This window comes from Egretta garzetta, unplaced genomic scaffold (assembly GCF_000687185.1).
Source record: "Egretta garzetta isolate BGI_Z169 unplaced genomic scaffold, ASM68718v1 scaffold188, whole genome shotgun sequence".
NCBI lineage: Eukaryota > Metazoa > Chordata > Aves > Pelecaniformes > Ardeidae > Egretta > Egretta garzetta.
The window spans coordinates 5,921,726-5,939,962 of NW_009260622.1; the positions used below are offsets into that span (position 1 = coordinate 5,921,726).

General features: G+C 41.3%; 1 protein-coding gene across 1 annotated transcript in view; it reads left to right on the top strand.

The window, feature by feature from the left end:
- RPN2 (ribophorin II) overlaps nucleotides 1-18,237 on the top strand; it is a 91,915-nt gene that overhangs the window by 71,081 nt on the left and 2,597 nt on the right. Inside the window, exons 2-15 of the mRNA XM_035900848.1 lie at nucleotides 1,765-1,860; nucleotides 2,530-2,705; nucleotides 3,576-3,651; nucleotides 4,043-4,177; nucleotides 6,196-6,372; nucleotides 6,776-6,894; nucleotides 7,320-7,425; nucleotides 9,806-9,897; nucleotides 10,793-10,907; nucleotides 11,585-11,779; nucleotides 12,313-12,399; nucleotides 12,974-13,069; nucleotides 14,227-14,302; nucleotides 15,206-15,335. Coding sequence (XP_035756741.1) covers nucleotides 1,765-1,860; nucleotides 2,530-2,705; nucleotides 3,576-3,651; nucleotides 4,043-4,177; nucleotides 6,196-6,372; nucleotides 6,776-6,894; nucleotides 7,320-7,425; nucleotides 9,806-9,897; nucleotides 10,793-10,907; nucleotides 11,585-11,779; nucleotides 12,313-12,399; nucleotides 12,974-13,069; nucleotides 14,227-14,302; nucleotides 15,206-15,335 — 1,676 coding nt within the window. The remainder of the gene's footprint in view (nucleotides 1-1,764; nucleotides 1,861-2,529; nucleotides 2,706-3,575; nucleotides 3,652-4,042; nucleotides 4,178-6,195; nucleotides 6,373-6,775; nucleotides 6,895-7,319; nucleotides 7,426-9,805; nucleotides 9,898-10,792; nucleotides 10,908-11,584; nucleotides 11,780-12,312; nucleotides 12,400-12,973; nucleotides 13,070-14,226; nucleotides 14,303-15,205; nucleotides 15,336-18,237) is intronic.

Consider the following 18,237-nt stretch of genomic DNA (forward strand, 5'->3'; position numbering starts at 1 on the left):
GACACCGGCTTCCTGCGCGCCCGGGGCCCTGCGGCTCTGCCTAAGGGTGCTTTGCTGTGCTGAGGGCCTGTAGGTGCAGCACAGCAGCCAAAGATGAGGTGTAACGAGTTTCTCTGTCGTGCTCTGCTGTCGCTGTACTGTCAGGGAAATGGAAAGCGCACATGCGTTGTGTTCTTAGCAACTGCCAGTGCAAATCAATAATTACTGACAGTACTTCAGGTGTGCTATTTGAATAAATTGCATCTTTGTCTGGGCAGTAATGTGCCACAGGCTCTCTTACACTTACTGCCTCTAAATGGTAATTTCAGGGCTCACTCCTCCATTGCCTGTTGTGCTATTACTGTAGCTACCAATTTGTTTCACTGGTTTGTGAAGAAGGCTTTCTGACTGTGGCACATTTGCTTCACCGTGATGTTAAACAGAGCTCTCCTTATTTGGTTTCAGTTCCAATACTGAATTCAGTCAGGTCACTTCATGTTGTTGTTTTTGTGTATATTAAAGGATGTTCCCTAGTATGCAGACTAGAAGCAAAGGCTTGTGGTGTCAGCGTGATGCCTACTGCCCTTTCGTGTCTTTAAGCATTTCTAGTTTAAAAGTTGCAGGTTGTCCTTACAGCAGCCTGCTTACATGCTCATGCATGCTTACCTGTGTGCCTGAGCTGTGAACACAGGTTTGGTTTTGCTTTATAAATTCATCCAGTTCAGTGGTTCTAAACCATTTGGACTTAGTTTCTCTTTGAGCATTGTACATCTGCACCACAAACTCTTAACTGTGACGCTCCTGAAGATGATGTGGTTCACCACACTGCACACCTTGCTGTGGTCAGTTACTGGTCATCTGCGGCCTAGCCTGGGAATTGCTGCTTTCGTTTATGTTGGTGCAGTTGGGTTTTTCAATAGGTCCTAGTTTTGGCGATGATAATGCAGCCTTTGCTTCTGCAGGTAACCAGTAATTATTTATTAGTTCCTTGAGGTTTGTGATGAGACTTCTTTCTGGACATTGTACCTCCTCACAGGGTGAGAATATTTAAAAGGTAGACGTAGGAAAAATAATAGCTAGGCATAACACCTGAACATATATCAGTATTCCTAGGTAACTGTAGCATTAAAGTCCTCTCCTACTTGTAAAGGCTTATTTTCCACGTATATAAATCACTGGTCTTCAAGTATTGAGCAGTTGAATTCTGTTATTTTCTGGTTAAAATGGAATCTTAATGATCCATCTATCTAGTTGTTAGTTAATAATAAACTGGCTACAGATTAACGAGCAGTCTCATTGCTTGCCTTCATCCTGTAGCTGCTTATCTAACTTTTCTTTCTGTGTGCTTTGAAATTCTATATTCTGTATCCATCAATGATTGTGTGTGATATACACTTGGGAAGGAAGCTTGCCCACAGAACTTCTGCTCATCTGTTCTCTATCCACGGAGATTTTCCCTACTAAATATATGTGTGGGACTTTTATTTTGATAGGTTTTATTATTATACGCAATTTAAATTTAAATTCTGGTTGCAGTTGAGTTTATGTGAAAATCGCTTACCTCTTTTAGCAGGAGCCACCTTTGCTTCTGTGCAGCTCTTAGTAGAGTGGGATCTGGGGGGATTCTAGGCTCTGCTGGATCGTGAATATTACTAGGGATTTTGTTTGCCTTTTTTCAGTATAAAAATATACAGCAGCATATATTAAATTGTCTTAGAATGTAATTTAAATCTCAATGGCTTAAGTCAAGACCATTGCCATGAGTTAACTTCTGTTTCTCCCCAGGCTGCATGCAGTTTCATCAAATCCCATGTGGACTCCAGCAGTGTTGATTCCCTCTTCTATGCTGCACAGTCCATCCGGGTCCTGTCTGGCTGTGAGGTGAGTTTGGAGCCCTGAGCTCTGAAGACAGATACTGCCACAGAAACATTTACCTCGATCTTTCTCTTGGTTTTATTTTACGCATAACTTCTACTTTCTTTTAGTGGGTTGTACTGTGTTGTGTCTTAGGTAAATAACTTGTGAAGTGTCTGGGAGTACTCTGTACAAGGTGAAGCGTAAATTCTGAGGCATGTTTCTTGATGAGACATTGGTGGCTAAGAAAAAAGGAGCTAGCACATTCTAGTAGAATTCGCAGCAGCTGTGTCAATTAGAAACTCTTTGGGTGGATGATAAACTGTTTGGGTATATAAACCCTGTGCTGAAACACTGCAACGCTACAAATGCAGGCCACTATTGCTGAGTTGTGGGTGGGTTATCCCCATTTTTCATCAGTACCACCAGCTGCTGCACAGTGATGTGATGCCAGATGAAAAGCAGTGGCAGGTTACCAGGATAAATCTGAATTGTGGATTATCCTGACTAATTGATAGTTGAGAGCAAGACTTTGGGATTTAATTGAACTAAAAGGTAATGAATGATAAAGGGCTTTTTCCCAAGAGTTTATAGTAGTTCACTAGTCAAGTGTGTTGCTCCAGGAAGAAATCAGTGGTGACTAAAGGCTTTGTTTTTTCAAGTGTGAATGAACGTGTTGCTTGTGTTCTTCCTCAGGTTACCGTTTCAAATGAGACCAGGGAGCTGCTGCTTGCAGCTGTCAGTGAGGATTCCTCAGTCACCCAGATCTTCCATGCTGTTGGGGCCCTGAGTGGCTTTGGTCTTCCTTTAGCATCTCAGGAAGCACTTAGTGCTCTTACTGCTCGTCTTAGCAAAGAAGAAAATGTGCTGGCGTAAGTCTTTCAGGTGGAAATGATTCCCTGTTGTGTGTTTATCCTCTAGGCAGTTGGATTTTGGAGTAAAGGGTATTTTAACACTTAATTTTTGTAATACAGATGTAGTAGAGTAGGTGCAGTGTTTTCATTTGATGTATTTGTCCAGTTCATTATTGTTCCTCTGGGGGAATGAAAAATATGATTTTGGGCTATTTTCTTTGTGATTTTGCAAATGACCGTATGTATTCGGTTTAGTTCAAGAATAATGGTCAGTAAAGAGGATGTGTCCCAAAGAAGCCTCCTCTTCTAAAAAGACTCACAGCAATTTTTTGACTTAATACCTAGCCATGGTTCTGTTTTCGCTTACGATTGCAGTAGACTTGATGCTCTTCCTCAGCCCTGTTGTTTGTAGGTTGGGATGCCTGTGCTGCAAGGTGGAAAAAACATGTCAGTAAGGAGAAGGAATCTTGGCATTTATTGCCAAAGAATTAAGTAATTTTACTGTGAAAGGAGAGAATAGAGATTTCCTTAAAAGCTAGGGAAGAAATGGGAAACTTTAAAACTTGCTTTGTTGACCAAAAAAATGGATTTCTGGAAGCCTCAGTAGCAAGTCTGGGGCCCTGTGCTATGCAGAGATCAAAGTTTGGTTTCTTCTGTGCCTTTGAATCTGAGTTTATTGAAGCCCTGTTGCAGCTAGAGTGGCATTCCCTAATGAATTCTAAGTTTCCACTAAATCACTTCACATCCATTGCCTTGAGTCAACTGAATGCAGTAACAGCTCTTTTACACTTCATTCAGAATAGAGACTGTAGTTGCTTTGATTTGAATGATGCTTGGCTTTTAAGGAAGGAAAATCATTCAGTTGTTTGGTTTTGTCTGTTGTTTAAGAACCATCCAGGCTTTGGAGACGGCATCGTACTTGTCCCAGCAGGCAGATCTAAGTGGCATTGTTGAGGAGATAGAGGTAGGAACACACTATGCTCTCTTAATTATTCAGGAATTTGTTAGGCCTCTGTAGTACTACAAGATGTATTAATGTGAAACACAAAATGAAAAATCAACCTGGCTAATGCCTTGCCTGTAGGATGTGCCTTGGCTTGGCTCTTTCTTTCAAGCAGATATTTCTTCTGGACTTTTAACTATTTCACAGTGGACTGAGACACAAAGTTGTGACTTTTAAATATAATTAAATCCACTAAAACCTGAAGTTTTCTTTTTCTTCTTGTTTCTGAATTACTATTACAAAATACCTCAGTGATCCCATACAGATACTCTTGATTACAGGCCTAACAGTAGAGTTAACTTCTGCGGATCTATTAGAATGCAATTTAAATTTTAGTAACTCTTTCTGTTAGGATCTTGTTGCTCGCCTGGATGACTTGGGTGGAGTTTATCTGCAGTTTGAAGAAGGAATTGAGACTACTGCACTGTTTGTTGCTGCTGCCTATAAGCTGTCGGATCATGTGGGTACGGAGCCAGCAATGAAGGAGGTCTGTATCTGCTTTTTCCTCCCTTGCACACTGTGGCTCACAAAAAGGATCTGCCTAGTCCTTGTTGTGCAGTGCAAGAGGCCAGTATAACTGAGTAGAATTTCTACTGGAAAAAATGAGCACATTCAGTGAAAATGGACCATCTCGGAGGGAATGCAGAATCTGGGAGGAAATTCCACCTTCAAGATCACAGGCTGAATTTGGTTTGTTTTTTTCTTTTTCAAATGTACAGAAGGAAATTGCAAGTGAGACCTAGTTTTTCTTTGTTTATTGAGACAAGCTATTTAAAAAACCCCGCTTGTTTCAGAGTTTGTTCTGGTATTTGGCACTTGTCTAGCACTTTCCAGCATTTCAAAGTGTTTGGCAAATGTTACTTACCTGTGAGGAAACACAGGCACCCTAGTTTGGGGTGCCCAAAAGGGAGACAGTAAAAACCTTCCTAAAATGAAAGACTGGAAACTCCTTTAGAGCTCGATTAAGCTAGAAATCATTACTGCAAGCTTATCCACTTTTTTTTTTTTTCACAACAAGTTAACTGAGTTGAGTTTAGATGTACTTTTGATTGAGAGTGGCAGCTCCCTAAAGCACAAGCCAAAGTGGTAGGGTTGAGACAGAAGCCAGTGTAAGACATCTGAGTTCATTCCTGGCTCTCTTCCATCCTGCTGCCAAACAGGCTAATGCAAAGTAATTTTGATGTCATTTTTGAGGTGGTGATTCTGCTATAGACAATTCAAACTGTCAGCGTCCAAATGATGTTTAAAAAAAGAGACCAATTAAGGAAAATTGTTTAGTGTTGTTTCAGAATTGTCCTGTCAGAATTGCTATTGTTGGGGTTTAAAGCTTTGTCTTGTAAATGGTGAGAGTGCCTCCAGAATGCCACAAAACTCTCTTTACACATTAACATGTAGTATTTTAAAAAATAGTTCTTTTTTTCCCCCCACAATGTAAATGAGCGTCACTTGCTGATTAAGGTCTGGAGCTATGCCATGACCTCCATATAAATGAAGAACACTGCATGATTTGCACTATGCAGGAGTTTTTTATAGCATCTCTCTGGATGCTTTCTTTAGTTATGTCATGGATGTTCATGCTCATTAATACAAGTAGGAGGGTGAACATATGAGATGCAGTGGATTTCATTTAAAAGTTTTCTTTGTTTGTAGATTACTAAATTGTATGCCTATTGCTTTATTTGGGATTGTCTTTGGTTAGTCTTATTTCTGATTAGAATTTAGCCCTCAACCCTTTGCTTGGATCAAAGTACAGGTGACCAAACCCTCTGTTCTCCAGACTAGCAGGGAGTAATGGAAGAATCCAAATGATATGGCATACTTTGCAGAGCGTGGCACAGATGAACTAACCCTGCAAATTCAGACTGGAAAACCAGCTGGGGGGCTCTGTCCCACTCCTGCTTCAGAGAGAACAAATTAGCTTTGGCACATCCCAGAGCCAGAGCTGGCTCTGTGCTCTTGGTGGTACTGCTTTAAAGCTAATCCTCTTAGCTTGAGGACACTGCTGAGCCTAAGGGGATAAGCCTGCATGGGCCTAGACTGGCTCCTTCCAGAGCCATTAGGATGCTTTGCATCACCTCTCCGTGGCCTTCCCAGCTTGGCAGGTAGCCAGGACATCTAGCCTAGTCCTCCTCCACTGTATGAAGACAATTGTACGGCTCCTGGAGCCACATTGTCTTTTTGCAGCTGCACACAGTCTGGATAGTTGAGCTGACAGCGTCTTCCATTCTGAAACATGTAACAAACCCAAAATTCTCATTTTGCAAGTTTTCAGCACAATTACAGCGATTGTGGTTGGAACCTCCCAGCCAAAAATAAGAATGCTAATGTGACATTCAAAAGGTAGCTAATTTTGGGTTAGCTCATAACTTGAGTTATTTTTAAAGCAAATGGGAAATTAAATAGTCTTTATGAATGATGTTTTTATTAACAACATTATACTGAGCCAGTTTGCCATGTTGTGGTAACCTGCTAGTGCTTATATGTGATTTGCTTTTTGTCTTTCAGGATCAAATTATCCAGCTGATGAATGCAATTTTTAGCAAGAAAAACTTTGAGACACTCTCAGAGGCCTTCAGCGTTGCTTGTGCTGCGGGTTCTTTATCCCGGAACCGCTACCACTTGCCTGTCATTATTGTCCCTGATGGGCCTGCAGCTGTGACTCACCATCAGCCTGTACTCAGGGTGAGTCCTTAGTCCCAAATCTTGACTTGTCTCTTGGGTCAGTCTTTAGTCCTGTAGGCCTGGGCTTACGCAGAATGTGTAAGGTGATGTCTTTCATTTTTAGCTCTAGGACTCTGGTTCCAGTAGATTTGGGGGTTTAGTGCTTTTATGAAGGGATTCTTAGGAACCTCTGCTTACCCGGGGCTTCCCAGACACTACCTTGAGAAGGCACTGTGTGGAAGTCAGCTCTGCTGATTACAAACTTTAGCTTTCCCGGTTATGTTGGAAAGAACTAGGTGTATCTGGAATGCTGGGCAGGGAAGAATTCAGTGTGTAAAATGTAGAGGGGTAGTGAGTTATCTGTGCTCCTGCATTCCTTCTGGGGCAATGGGTTTCACAGAAATTCTTGTTTTTTCTCTTGTAGCTACAAGTGACGGATGTGATGTCCCAGCCACTGACTCAAGCTTCTGTAAAGCTCGACTATGCCAAGTCTGCATCTAGCAAAGCTACTGTCCTTCAACAGACAGCATTTGCTCTGTCAGGGTAAGAATATAATCTTATTTTTACAGTTTGTAAGGCAAACAGGTGTTTTTTAAAGTGTTGGACTTATTTTCCTTATGTGGTCTTCCACCAGAGAAATGTTTGTATGATGAAAAACTCAAAATGCTGTTGTTGCGTTTGGTTGGTTATGAGTGACTGAGTGCATTTGATAGTGATGGTGAATTTCTATTGCTTTTCCTTTTGATTGGGAGTGGGGAACTGCAGTGTTTTTCTGCCTCCAGGAGCGTTTTGAAGAATCCTTTTCCCACTGCATTTAGCCATGTTAATTTTGTGCTGCATTTGTCTTTTTGCCTGCTTAATCTAGTGTATTTGGAGACTTCTTGGTAGCAAGATGTTACCTATTTGTAGGCTGCTGTTAGCGTCCTACAAGATATTTAACACATTGCTGCCTTTTTTTTTTTTAACAGAGACGTCTTTGAGCTGAACTTCATGAATGTGAAACCTGCAAGTGGATATTATGATTTCTCTATCAGTGTTGATGGAGATAAGCGATTTATTGCTAACAAAGTTGAGGTGGGTATGCTTTTTGATGGCATTTTAATTCTGTGCCTATTCACTGAAACAGCTTTTTATCTATACCTGTGAAGGATGTTGCCAGTGGCATGGCATTTTTATCACATGTTTTTCTGTAATGCATTGCATTTTGACTCAGAATTATGACCAGTAAGCAGATTAATATATGATCAAAGGAGATTTGTGTAAATTTCAAAACTGATTTATCACTTAGATGCTGATCAGACAGCATATGAACAAAGGCTAACAGTGGAAGTGTTTCTGTAGCAGCCCAAAGTAGCTATGCAAAAATGATTACTAAGAATGTTAGTTCTTCAGAGCATTCAAGATCTGAATCTGTAAATCATAAGGCTCACCTAGCAGTTGTCTGGTGATTACCTGATGTATGGAAGCTGAGTGTTTGTTATTGTCTGTTTATATAAACTCTAGAGCCCTAGAGAAGAGTCAAGGGGGTCTTTTGACATCTAACAGTGTATATGGTGATGCTTTTGTAGTGGAGAAACAGTGACCAAAGTGAGTGCAAAGGAAGTCTTCATTTCATGTATACGTACCCCCTTTCTGGTGGCAAAAGCTGTTATACCACACCTTTCTAAAGAAGAGTTTATATAAACACTCGAGCTTTACTTTCCTCAAGTTAGTTACGGCAAGAAGAATGTGACCTCTGTGACTATTCATATAGTCTCCCCAGTGTCGGCAGCTGAGAATGCTCTTCTCCAGCGATGTCTATTTGCTCTCAATTGCCTATTTAATGAAAAGATTAGCTTTTAACATCTTCCAACATAGTCAGCTTGGTGTGGAGGAAGACACTTATTTACAACTGCTGACCTTTACTCTGTGTATCAAATTGATGTTGTCATTGTAGTAGTAATGGCACTTAGGAGTGTCAAAAGGGGATTGATTGGCCCTGCTTAAGCTCGCTGCTGGCACACAGAGGTACCGGTAGGAATGCATTAATGCTGGGGCAGCTTTGTGTGAACTGCTTCTAATAAGACACATTGTTATGGGGGAGGACTGCTGGGGGAACTGTGGGTTTTTTCCTTACTGTTATTAGCATTAATTGTCCTTAATGCACCATCGTTTTGACAGTAATGAGCTAAACCAGTGGGTTATTACTCCAGGCAGAGACTACATTTCCTGGCATTAAAATATTTGAGAGATGTTTGTGTACTGTTCAGTTGGAGGGACTGTGTGCAGCAGATCCGAGTTGCCTTCACATAACTTTTTAAAAATTAATATTTCATTAGTCCATCTTTCTTTGCTCCCATCTTGGAACGAACTAAGGCTTTACTAAAGTTAGCCTGAATAGTCTACATGTTAACGGATCCATTTTCAGGGGTAACCTCTGTCTTAAATTACACTTTTTAAGGTAAAAGAACTGCTGAGATGGTTGTGTTTGAAGTCTGACCTGAATAGTTTGGTTTTACATATTTTTCTCACAGGTTCCCTGTGAATTATTTTTCAGGGTGTGGGTGTGGGGCTGGTTCACATGAGCAAACCTGTAATAACAAATTGTAGTATAGGATGAAAAATATCTTGGCAATGAAACTTTAATTCTCCAGGGGAGCGTTTGTATGCTGTGAGGACAAATGTGCTAATTAAAAACTACAGACTGCAGTAACTGCTTATGTTTGAGAGAAGGATTGAAATCAGTCAAACCCACAGAGGTTCACTGCCTAAATGGTCTGTGGTTTGGGAATGGGGAGAGGAAGTCATTTCTCTGCTTGGGGTTTGTTCTGCGCTTAGCACAGAAGAGTGTGATAAATGGCAGGGCCTTATTGGCTGTCCTGCACCAAGTGATAAATGCTGTGACTCTGAAGGAAATCTTGCTGAACAAAGTGCAGGTCTACAGGAATGCTTTGGCTTTTGCCTGCTGGTAATAAAATCAGCAGAAACCTGTTAGGCTTTAGGAGCCAACAAAGGCATAACTGGTTGCTGTCCAGAGACCTCTCTCATCTCAGATTGCTATCCAGTAAGCAGAAGTACATATGCACATGCAGTTTTAAGTTGTATCATATGTGATGTAATCTTTAATGGCTAGTTTCTGCTAGTTCAAAAGGAAAGCTAGTTGGATCTGGATAGTTGAACTGTTTCATTAAAAACAGTCCTCCAAAGGGCAGCGAACTCCAGGATGACTGAGAAACTGGTGTCTGCAGTGCTGGCTGCTTGTGCAAGGAGGAAGGGGATGAGTTGGGGTTAGTGACTGATGCACAAGCTTTGCCAGAAGGTAAATTGCTGTAGTTCAGGGTAGGTTCTGTCTTTGGCTTAGTGTAAGACCATCTTTGGGGAAGGGGAGAGAAGAGCTAAAGCTTCTGCAGTGAACTTGACCGTAATGAGTATATGTAGAGTGCTCTGAGTAATTTTCTATCATGTTTTGTTGCAGCTGAAAGTAAAAGTTTCCACAGAAGTTGGGATTACTAATGTAGATCTTTCTACGGTGGATAAAGATCAGAGCATTGCACCAAAAACAACCAGGTAAAATGGCTCAGTGCGTGTGATTCTTTAATGGGTAACTCTGGCTCTGGACTGGAGGTCTTCTGAGCTTTAGCTGCTTAGCTAAACCAGAGGAATCTTATATTGGAATAACCACAGAGTTATGCCCATGCTGTTTCTCTTAAACCTGTGAGTTCATTAGGAGAATACTGATTATTTTTATAGGTGGTTTTCCTTAATACTTGAAGTGTAAGTATTAATAGAAGCCGGGAAACCAGAGTCTTCTGTTCCTTTGGCACCTCTCCATAGTGAAAGCAAGTTAAAAGAATTTTGTTAATGTTTCAGGTATTATTTGGCTTCAGTAGAGGTGCTCTAAAGCAGCATGTATGCTATATTTGGGGCATGTGGCTGTACCATTGCTAGGTGTACTTGAACTTAATGTAATTGGTTTTTTAACTGACATCAGTTAGAATGTAACGTATGGAATTTAACTTAAGTTGCAGAGCCTCACTGAGGCCCCTCTACGTGTGTTGATACAGCCTTCCTGTGCTGAAGTTTGAGTGTCTGTTTTTCTGTTCTGCTGCCATCACACCTTTGGTTGTAGCATAGCCTTGGCTAAACGGAATGTGGGGTGTAGTATTAGGAATATCTTCTTCTAGTGTTCCTTTGACTTTTACAGCAAACAACTGTTTTACCTGAAAATGGGCAAGCTATGTAGCTCACAAAAATCCTGCTAAAAAAATTCCATTAATTTCCTTGCATTAAATTTATGGTGGAAGAGACAGACATGTTAGTTCACCTGACTTTCATAAAATAGCTCATCTGTGCTGAATAGACTGCAGTACTGCTACACAGGCTCACATGCCTTGGTTTCTTTGAACACCAGGCCTTATCTTGGAAGATCACCTCAATTTTATTTTGTTTTTTTTCCTCATAGGGTAGCTTACCCAGCCAAAGCCAAGGGCTCATTCACTGCTGACAGCCATCAGAATTTTGCTTTATCCTTCCAGCTGATAGATGTGAACAGTGGAGCTGAACTCATCCCTCACCAGGTTAGGACAAATTTTTGTCATTGCTGTGTCACTGAGATGTTCCATCTTGAAGCATCTGAGGTGACAGTTGCTCTTGAAAAGATTTGATAGGTTTTGAGAAGCCTTATGTTTCTGACATGGACTGTGAAAGATCATTGATCTTGGTAGATGGGAAGTGGATTCAGTTCATTTGGTTTGGCTGTATGTTAAAATGAAGCCTCTGCTGGCTCTGGTACTGTGTCTTATTTAACTCAGCAAAATGAGTGCAGGTAGCCTGCACTGTAAAAGCATGATTCTGATTTTTTTAATATAAAATGCTTGCTGAAAAAGTCCTTAAATGTAAACTTTCTTTAAAATTTTGGGTTTTCTGTGTATGAACTAGAGAAAAAAGGGGGGAAACCAACAAAAACCATACATGCCTGTTGTGTGCTGTTGCATATAACCTGTCTAGTGACATTCAGAATAGTGCCCTGTACCCCAAGTGGGCCACTGGACAGCCTTGGTCCTGTGTTAATGTAGTTACTCAAAAAGCCATAGAATTTTGCTGATTTGCAGGGATCTAGGCATCTGGGCTCCCAGTTTATACTCCAGCTTTTGTTAATGTTGTGCTTTTTGATATGGGGGTTAATCTCTCATTTTGCTGGCGTTTGTAAATGCAATAAGAGATATTCCAGAAATGTTGCAATCTTTCCTTTCAGACTTTTGTCCGACTTCACAACCAGAAGACTGGCCAGGAGGTAGTGTTTGTTGCAGAACCAGATAGTAAGAATGTATACAAGTTTGAACTGGATACCTCTGAAAGAAAGACTGAATTTGACTCTGCCTCTGGTACATACACTCTTTACTTGATAATTGGAGATGCCACTCTGGAAAATCCAATCCTGTGGAATGTGGTATGTAGCTGGAAGCATGGTGATGTGGTTTTGAGATTACTGTCGGTCTAAAAGGAGGGCATGGTACAGGCTTGGAAGAAAAAAAAACTAAAAAGTTTTGTTCTTAGTAGTGAACCAGAATCACTTTGGCCATTTATGGGCTCTGAGGTTTGCTGTTCATTTTAAGTTTTTAAGTAAGCATCAAAGCAAGACAGAAATGAACCTTCATTACATCATGTGGTGGAACAGAAACTTCAGAACGTTTATGGGTTTGATTGTAATCTCACAGCAAGCACTTCAAGGTTTAGCCTTTCTGTGCTTGCTGTGCTAGAAATAAGTCCAACTCTTAGTGATGGTGAACGGCGTTACTGCCTCTGTTTAGGAGAAGTTGCTTCTTAAAAAATTTGCTGGCTTTTTCTTAGTTTCCTTTAAAAATCATGTTAGTCGTAGATTGTCAAATAAGGAAATAGGCCACAGTAATTATAAAATAGGTTTTATAAAACTTTAAATACATTAAGATCAAACTTCATGAAGCTGCATGATTTTTGTTTCAGGCTGATGTTGTGATCAAATTCCCAGAAGAGGATGCACCATCCACGATCCAGTCCAAGAACCTCTTTGTTCCCAAACCTGAAATTCAGGTACAGTCAAAAATTAAAAATTATGTGTGTAGATGGGGGGCCTAGTCCTACTGGTATTATTTGTTCTCATCATAATTTATTTTTGAAAAGTCATGTCTCAGAAAAAAAAAAAATACTTCGTAAGTAATGTAATTAAAGGAGGACCAGAGTTAGTGCTTAATGGAAAGAAATTTGTGGCAGTTCTCTGGAGTATGAATAAATAAGCTGTATGTTCTACCTGTGAGAGAGCAACCGGTGTCACTGAGAAGATTCAAACATGAAGATTTGACTAGGTAAGCACCACAGAAGGCTCTGCTTCTGAAGATTTCTCTTGCTTCGTTCCAGCCATCTGTGCTGATGATGAGCTAACACGTGCTTCTGTGAGTGCAAGGAAGAGTTAACTGTGCAAGAGATCAAATGTGCAGAGACTGCAATAGACACGACTTTAAATGAGTCAGTCTTTGCCTTAAGAGGAATGCTTATCATCCAGAGGAACTTCTGGGAACAGCACCAGGGCTGCAGCTGGTCCTCTGGGGAGCCAGGAGCTGCTCTGTTGGAATACTTCTACTTATGAGTTGGTTTTGTTTGTTTGCAGCACCTCTTCAGAGAACCTGAGAAGAGGCCTCCCACTGTGGTGTCTAACACTTTCACAGCGTTGATTCTTTCCCCCCTCCTTTTGCTGCTCATTCTGGTGAGTGAACTGGGCCACAGAAGAAAACTTTGTTTCCATCCAGACCAAGGTCACTTAGGAGGTTGGCCAGCAAAACTTCTTAAAACTCCTGGTTAATCATGACTAGCACAGCAGTGCTGCAGTCGTAGCTAGCAAATGTCTGTGCAGAGCATTGGTCTGGTATTGTCTCTTTCCTAAACTGTGGGTTGGGTTTTTTTTTGAGTTTATAGTCAAAACAGAGAAACACTGCTGACAAGCAGAAGTAGGTGGGGTGATTTTCTTCAGTGTGCTTCTACTAGGGATGTTGAGTAACAGAGGGCAGATTAAGTTAAGCTAACATTATAGGAAAAAAAACCCCAGTGATTCTGCCTCACAGTTAATATATCCATCACAACATCTGTGTTACTCAATCCTATCAGATTCCTATTTATGGACATAATTGGTATTTGTGTGTCTGTAGTTGAAACATCTGCTGCTACTCACTGTATCATCAGATCAGTGTCTTGAATTTAATGCGATACGAAGTCTCATCTAGGCAAGTTAAATTACTCCTTATTTGGAGGATGAAACTGATCCCTTACTTGCTTGGCACTGATTTCCCATTAGGTAGTCTCACTGAAAGCTGGCATTCAGGTAGTCATGTCCTCTGGTCTCTGGGGCTCACAATATACGTTGATGACACTTTAATGAAAAATATCATTGCTACTGAGGCTCCTGTTTTCCATCATTCATGCCTTTCTCTTTTGTATTCTAAAACCTGAAATTGTTTTTATGAGCACACATCCTGTATCTGTATCTGTTCTTTTGCTGAGTCCAAAACTAGAACCTTACCCTTTTTTGTCTCTTTAATTAATTCAGCTGGATAGAAATAGCAATGTTTATTTTTCTGGAAAGTGTAGACTTGGAGCAATACCCTCTCATTAGTTTAAGAAAGATAATAGAGGAACTGCCTTTGGTCAGTCAGAAGCAGCAGGAGAAATTTTCGCTAAAGGAGTTCAACAGTGCTGATTCTAGCTGTCTTTACTACTGTCCTCTTGTAGTAGGAACCAAGTGCTTCTGTAGAAAATACACTGTATTCCTAGAAGAACTTAAAGCAAACAGGCTTGAAAGGTACTGAGGTTTAAAAGCTTGTGTTTACAAGGCCGTTTTAACTTGGGTTTTGTTTCTTTTCCTTTTAGTGGATAAAGATAGGTGCCAACATCTCCAACTTCAGCTTTGCTCCCAGCACCATTGTTTTTCACATGGGCCATGCTGGTAAGTGTCAGAGGCTTTCTGCTTTGTTTGACCTTCTCACCTGGGAGTTACAGATGAGAGCCCTGGTGGATAATGGGCTTGTGGTCTATTAACTATAATGACATAATAGCATAACATTTGTTCTCTTGTTTTCATCTGCCTTCCTGCTTTTCATGATTGTTAATATGGTGATAAACCTGTTTGGCCATCAGCTTATAACAGCAGTCATTATCCAGGCTCCTTTCACACACCATTTATCTGTACTTAATAGAACTTCTTATTTCCAGAGGTCACACTTTCTTTATTGCATGTTTATCCTTTGTAAGCAGGGATTTTCTGTGGGAATTGAAACCTGCAGGACTGCTGTCTACATATTTTCTTTAAAGCTTTTCCTGTGAAAGCTGCTCTTGTTCTTTGGCTGGACCAACTTTTATCAATTTTATTATGCCCTTGGTTGCACAGTTATTTACTGTCTTGACAGAATTTCAAAAACATAGCAGGTTGGGAGAACATTGGATCTACTGTTTCCCAAATAAGTGTGTTGCTTAATCCAAGCCAGTTTCCTTGGAAGCTTTATAAAGCTGTGAGTTCCTACACATGTGCAAAGGTTAATATCCTCTGCTGAAATCCAGAGTATCCTCCTCCTTTTAATAGCCCTTAATGTCTGTAATATATCCATAATTCTGCCACAAGAGGGTTGGTTGCAAGCCATCAGCGTCACATTTTTCTCCAGTATGGAGACTCAGACGCCTTCTTCCCCTGGTAATAATGTATAGTCTTTACATCCGCCATTTCAGAGCTTCAGAGACAAATAGAAACCCAGTGTTTAGGCCTGGCAGTACAACGTAACAGTTGTTCTGAGGATAACGAATGGTTGGTCTTTGAAATGCAATTTCAGCCATGGGCTCTGTCTTTTTTTCACAGCAATGTTGGGACTCATGTATGTCTACTGGACTCAGCTCAATATGTTCCAGACTCTGAAGTACTTGGCCATTTTGGGTGGTGTCACATTCCTAGCAGGCAACAGGATGCTGGCTCAGAAGGCAGTAAAAAGGTAAGCCAGGGATGGATACGTTTGTGGGAGCTGCCTTTAAAATCAATGTGGAGATCACATTGATCCTGTCATGTGTCAGTAACTGATGTAGCAATGAATGCTGCTTTTGGTTCTTGGATCTTGTGTGTGGGGATGGGCTGCTGGGTCCCACTTTCTTTTCTGTTGCCTGGGGGAATGAGCTGCTCTTGCTGAGGTACAGCTAACTGCTCCTTCATAATGGCCTGCATGGCCACTTGCTGAAGGGATCAGGCACACTAAGAAAGCAAAGGGGGGAAGGATGTCTGCTTTGACACGGGGAAACCCACATTTGGCAAGATGCATTCGCTGGCACATTTGTTTTACTACATAATATATTAAGCTCTTACAATATTGTTAGGTAATGAAAGCCTCTATAAATGCAAAAGAGGCCCAACTCTTCTGTAGCTGTACTTGTGAGTTACGTTTTAAGAGGAGGAAGATAAGGTGGGGGTATCTTACTGCTGTCTTCCCCTTCCTAAAGGGGGATTATAGAAAAAAAGGAAACAGATGCTTATCGGAGGTGTGTAGCAACAGACAAAGTGCAACACACACAACCAAAACCAGGGAAAATTCTGGTAAATGTTAGGGATGCAACATTCATTTCTGTGCTGGCGTTGGACTGATTCTTCACACTTGCGTTTTCTGCCACACAGCGTCTTGTGAATGTCCCAGGGCTTAGGCAGCCTGCAGGCAGTTTGCTGACCCAAGCTTCCAATACAGTGTATTAATGAGAGGTCCAACTGTTCCCTCTCCTTCACTTCTGCCACATGGAGTTTCCATGTGAGACTTAAGTTTTAACCCTTTTGTACTAATGTAGACTTTGAAGATGATCTTATTGACCTGCTTTGCCATCAAACCTGTGCTTTTCTTTCCCCCTTTTGAGCCCCTAGGAGTTGTTTACCCTTGCGTACCTATTTGCATAGATATCCCAGGTTCTCAATTCTTCGATTACACTGTATTAAAACCAGGACAAGAATTGTAAAAAAAAAAAAAAAAAAATCAAAACAAAAACACACAAACAAAAACACCACAAGAATATAATTTTCAGGGGTTTTGCATTAATTTGTTGTCTTCAAAATACCTCTGCTTGCATGGCTGTAGCAGGGAGGATGGATTATTGTAATCAACCTTTTCCATACAATCCTCCCAACTTTCTCAGCCTTGCTGCCTTGGATGTCTAGCTCTCTACACTGTGGCACTTTGTCTTGTTAGCATAACAGTTCCTACTGGGATTTTGTTGCCAACAGGGCTATGTTATGTCATTTAATAATATTTCCTTTTTAATTTAAAGAGTAGTGATAAAATCATTAATTACAGATTGCCTAGGATACAGATTTGGGGAAAAAGAATACAATGAAGCTTGCTTCTAAGTGGTTTTGCTCAACCAGGGCTTCTGTTAGCACATAAATGCAGGTGGCTGGTTCCTACTTCAAAACACTGCAGGGGGTGTCTCTATGCTTTTTCACTGTAGATGACATGAAGCTGCAACTACAATGGCAAATTTGAAAGTAAAACTTCTACCTTAGGCTAAAGTTAAACCCTTTGTACATGACTTTAAAGTTCAAAAAGATATCTTTTTGTTAACATGCTGCTAGCCTGTCTCAGATGTTGAAGTGCAGTGATAATTAACTAGATTGCACTTTGAGGCAAAGCTGCTGTTCCACTATGGGGACCGCTGGCGGGGGTGGGAAGGGAGACTGTATAAACCATCTTTTTACAGAAGTTACCAGAAGGCCTGGTTTTGCTTTTTGCATTTCTGTCACTGGCTCTGGTTCCTGGAGCAGGGCTGCTTTCCTCCTCCCTATCTTCTCTGAACCTTTCTTCCTCTCTCCTTTTGGCAGGATCGCTGCAGAGCAGAGCAGTAGGTTGGCAAAGTATAGAACACTGCGGTAAAAGGGGGTTTTGCTAGTGACCAGCTCTTCTAGAAGTAAGGGCCTTTTTGGAATTTGCCTTTCCTGGGCATGCTGCCTGTTTCATTTCACATCACTCACTCCTTGTACAAAAAGATACCAGAGCTGAAGCTGCTTCTTTCCAACATCGCTTTTTGGGCTTTAAATCAGTCCTTGGGTGTCCTTGGCTACAGCTGGGTTTGCTTATCAGCAGTATGTGTCCTCTGAGACTACGTTGCCTTTGTGCGATTCCTTTAATCATCTGAAGTCTGTATGGTAATAAGTGCACATGTGAATATGCTGTCTTGGGCACCAAGCAGCTATCAGGTGATGAAATAAACCTAGTTTAAGCAGTATTGTTCCTGTCAATAAACTATTAGTAACGCTGGCTGGTGGACAACATGATGAAAATGACTGATACCTGGGCTGTTCCCATCCTGCTGTTGGTGCTCCCTGTCCCCATCTACAGTATCTTGGTTATCCAGCTGCCAGACGCTCTGCTGAATTATGTCCTCGCCTGGGGTGGTGAGGGCTCTGTGTGTAGCACAGCCAGGTCAGCACCACCTCATTCAGCTGAGAACATGACCCAGTCCAGGGTTCACCCTCCTGTTAGGCTGAACTGGTCAGGATGGCTCAGCAGCAGCCAGCCCCCTCCATTCAATACAATCATCTGATAGGTCTCCATTATCATTTACCGACACAAAACCCTTCGTTCCCTTTCATTCTGAGCAGGTAAGGTCCCAGTTTGCTATATCCACAGTGGCGTAGGAGGCAGGACTGTCTGCCAGTCTGCATGCTGCCCAATTCTGAATGTGTATGTGTGGCTTCATTTCTTGGTCAGTGCACTGTTTTATTTTGGGGAAGGGAGAGCACCTGGGACAAGTCCTGTGGTGGGACCAAAGTTGCAACATGCTGCACTGGTATGTGTCCTGAGCATCTGCTTTCCTGGAGCACCAACTACAAACATGAGGGCACACACACAGCGTGCATTGAAT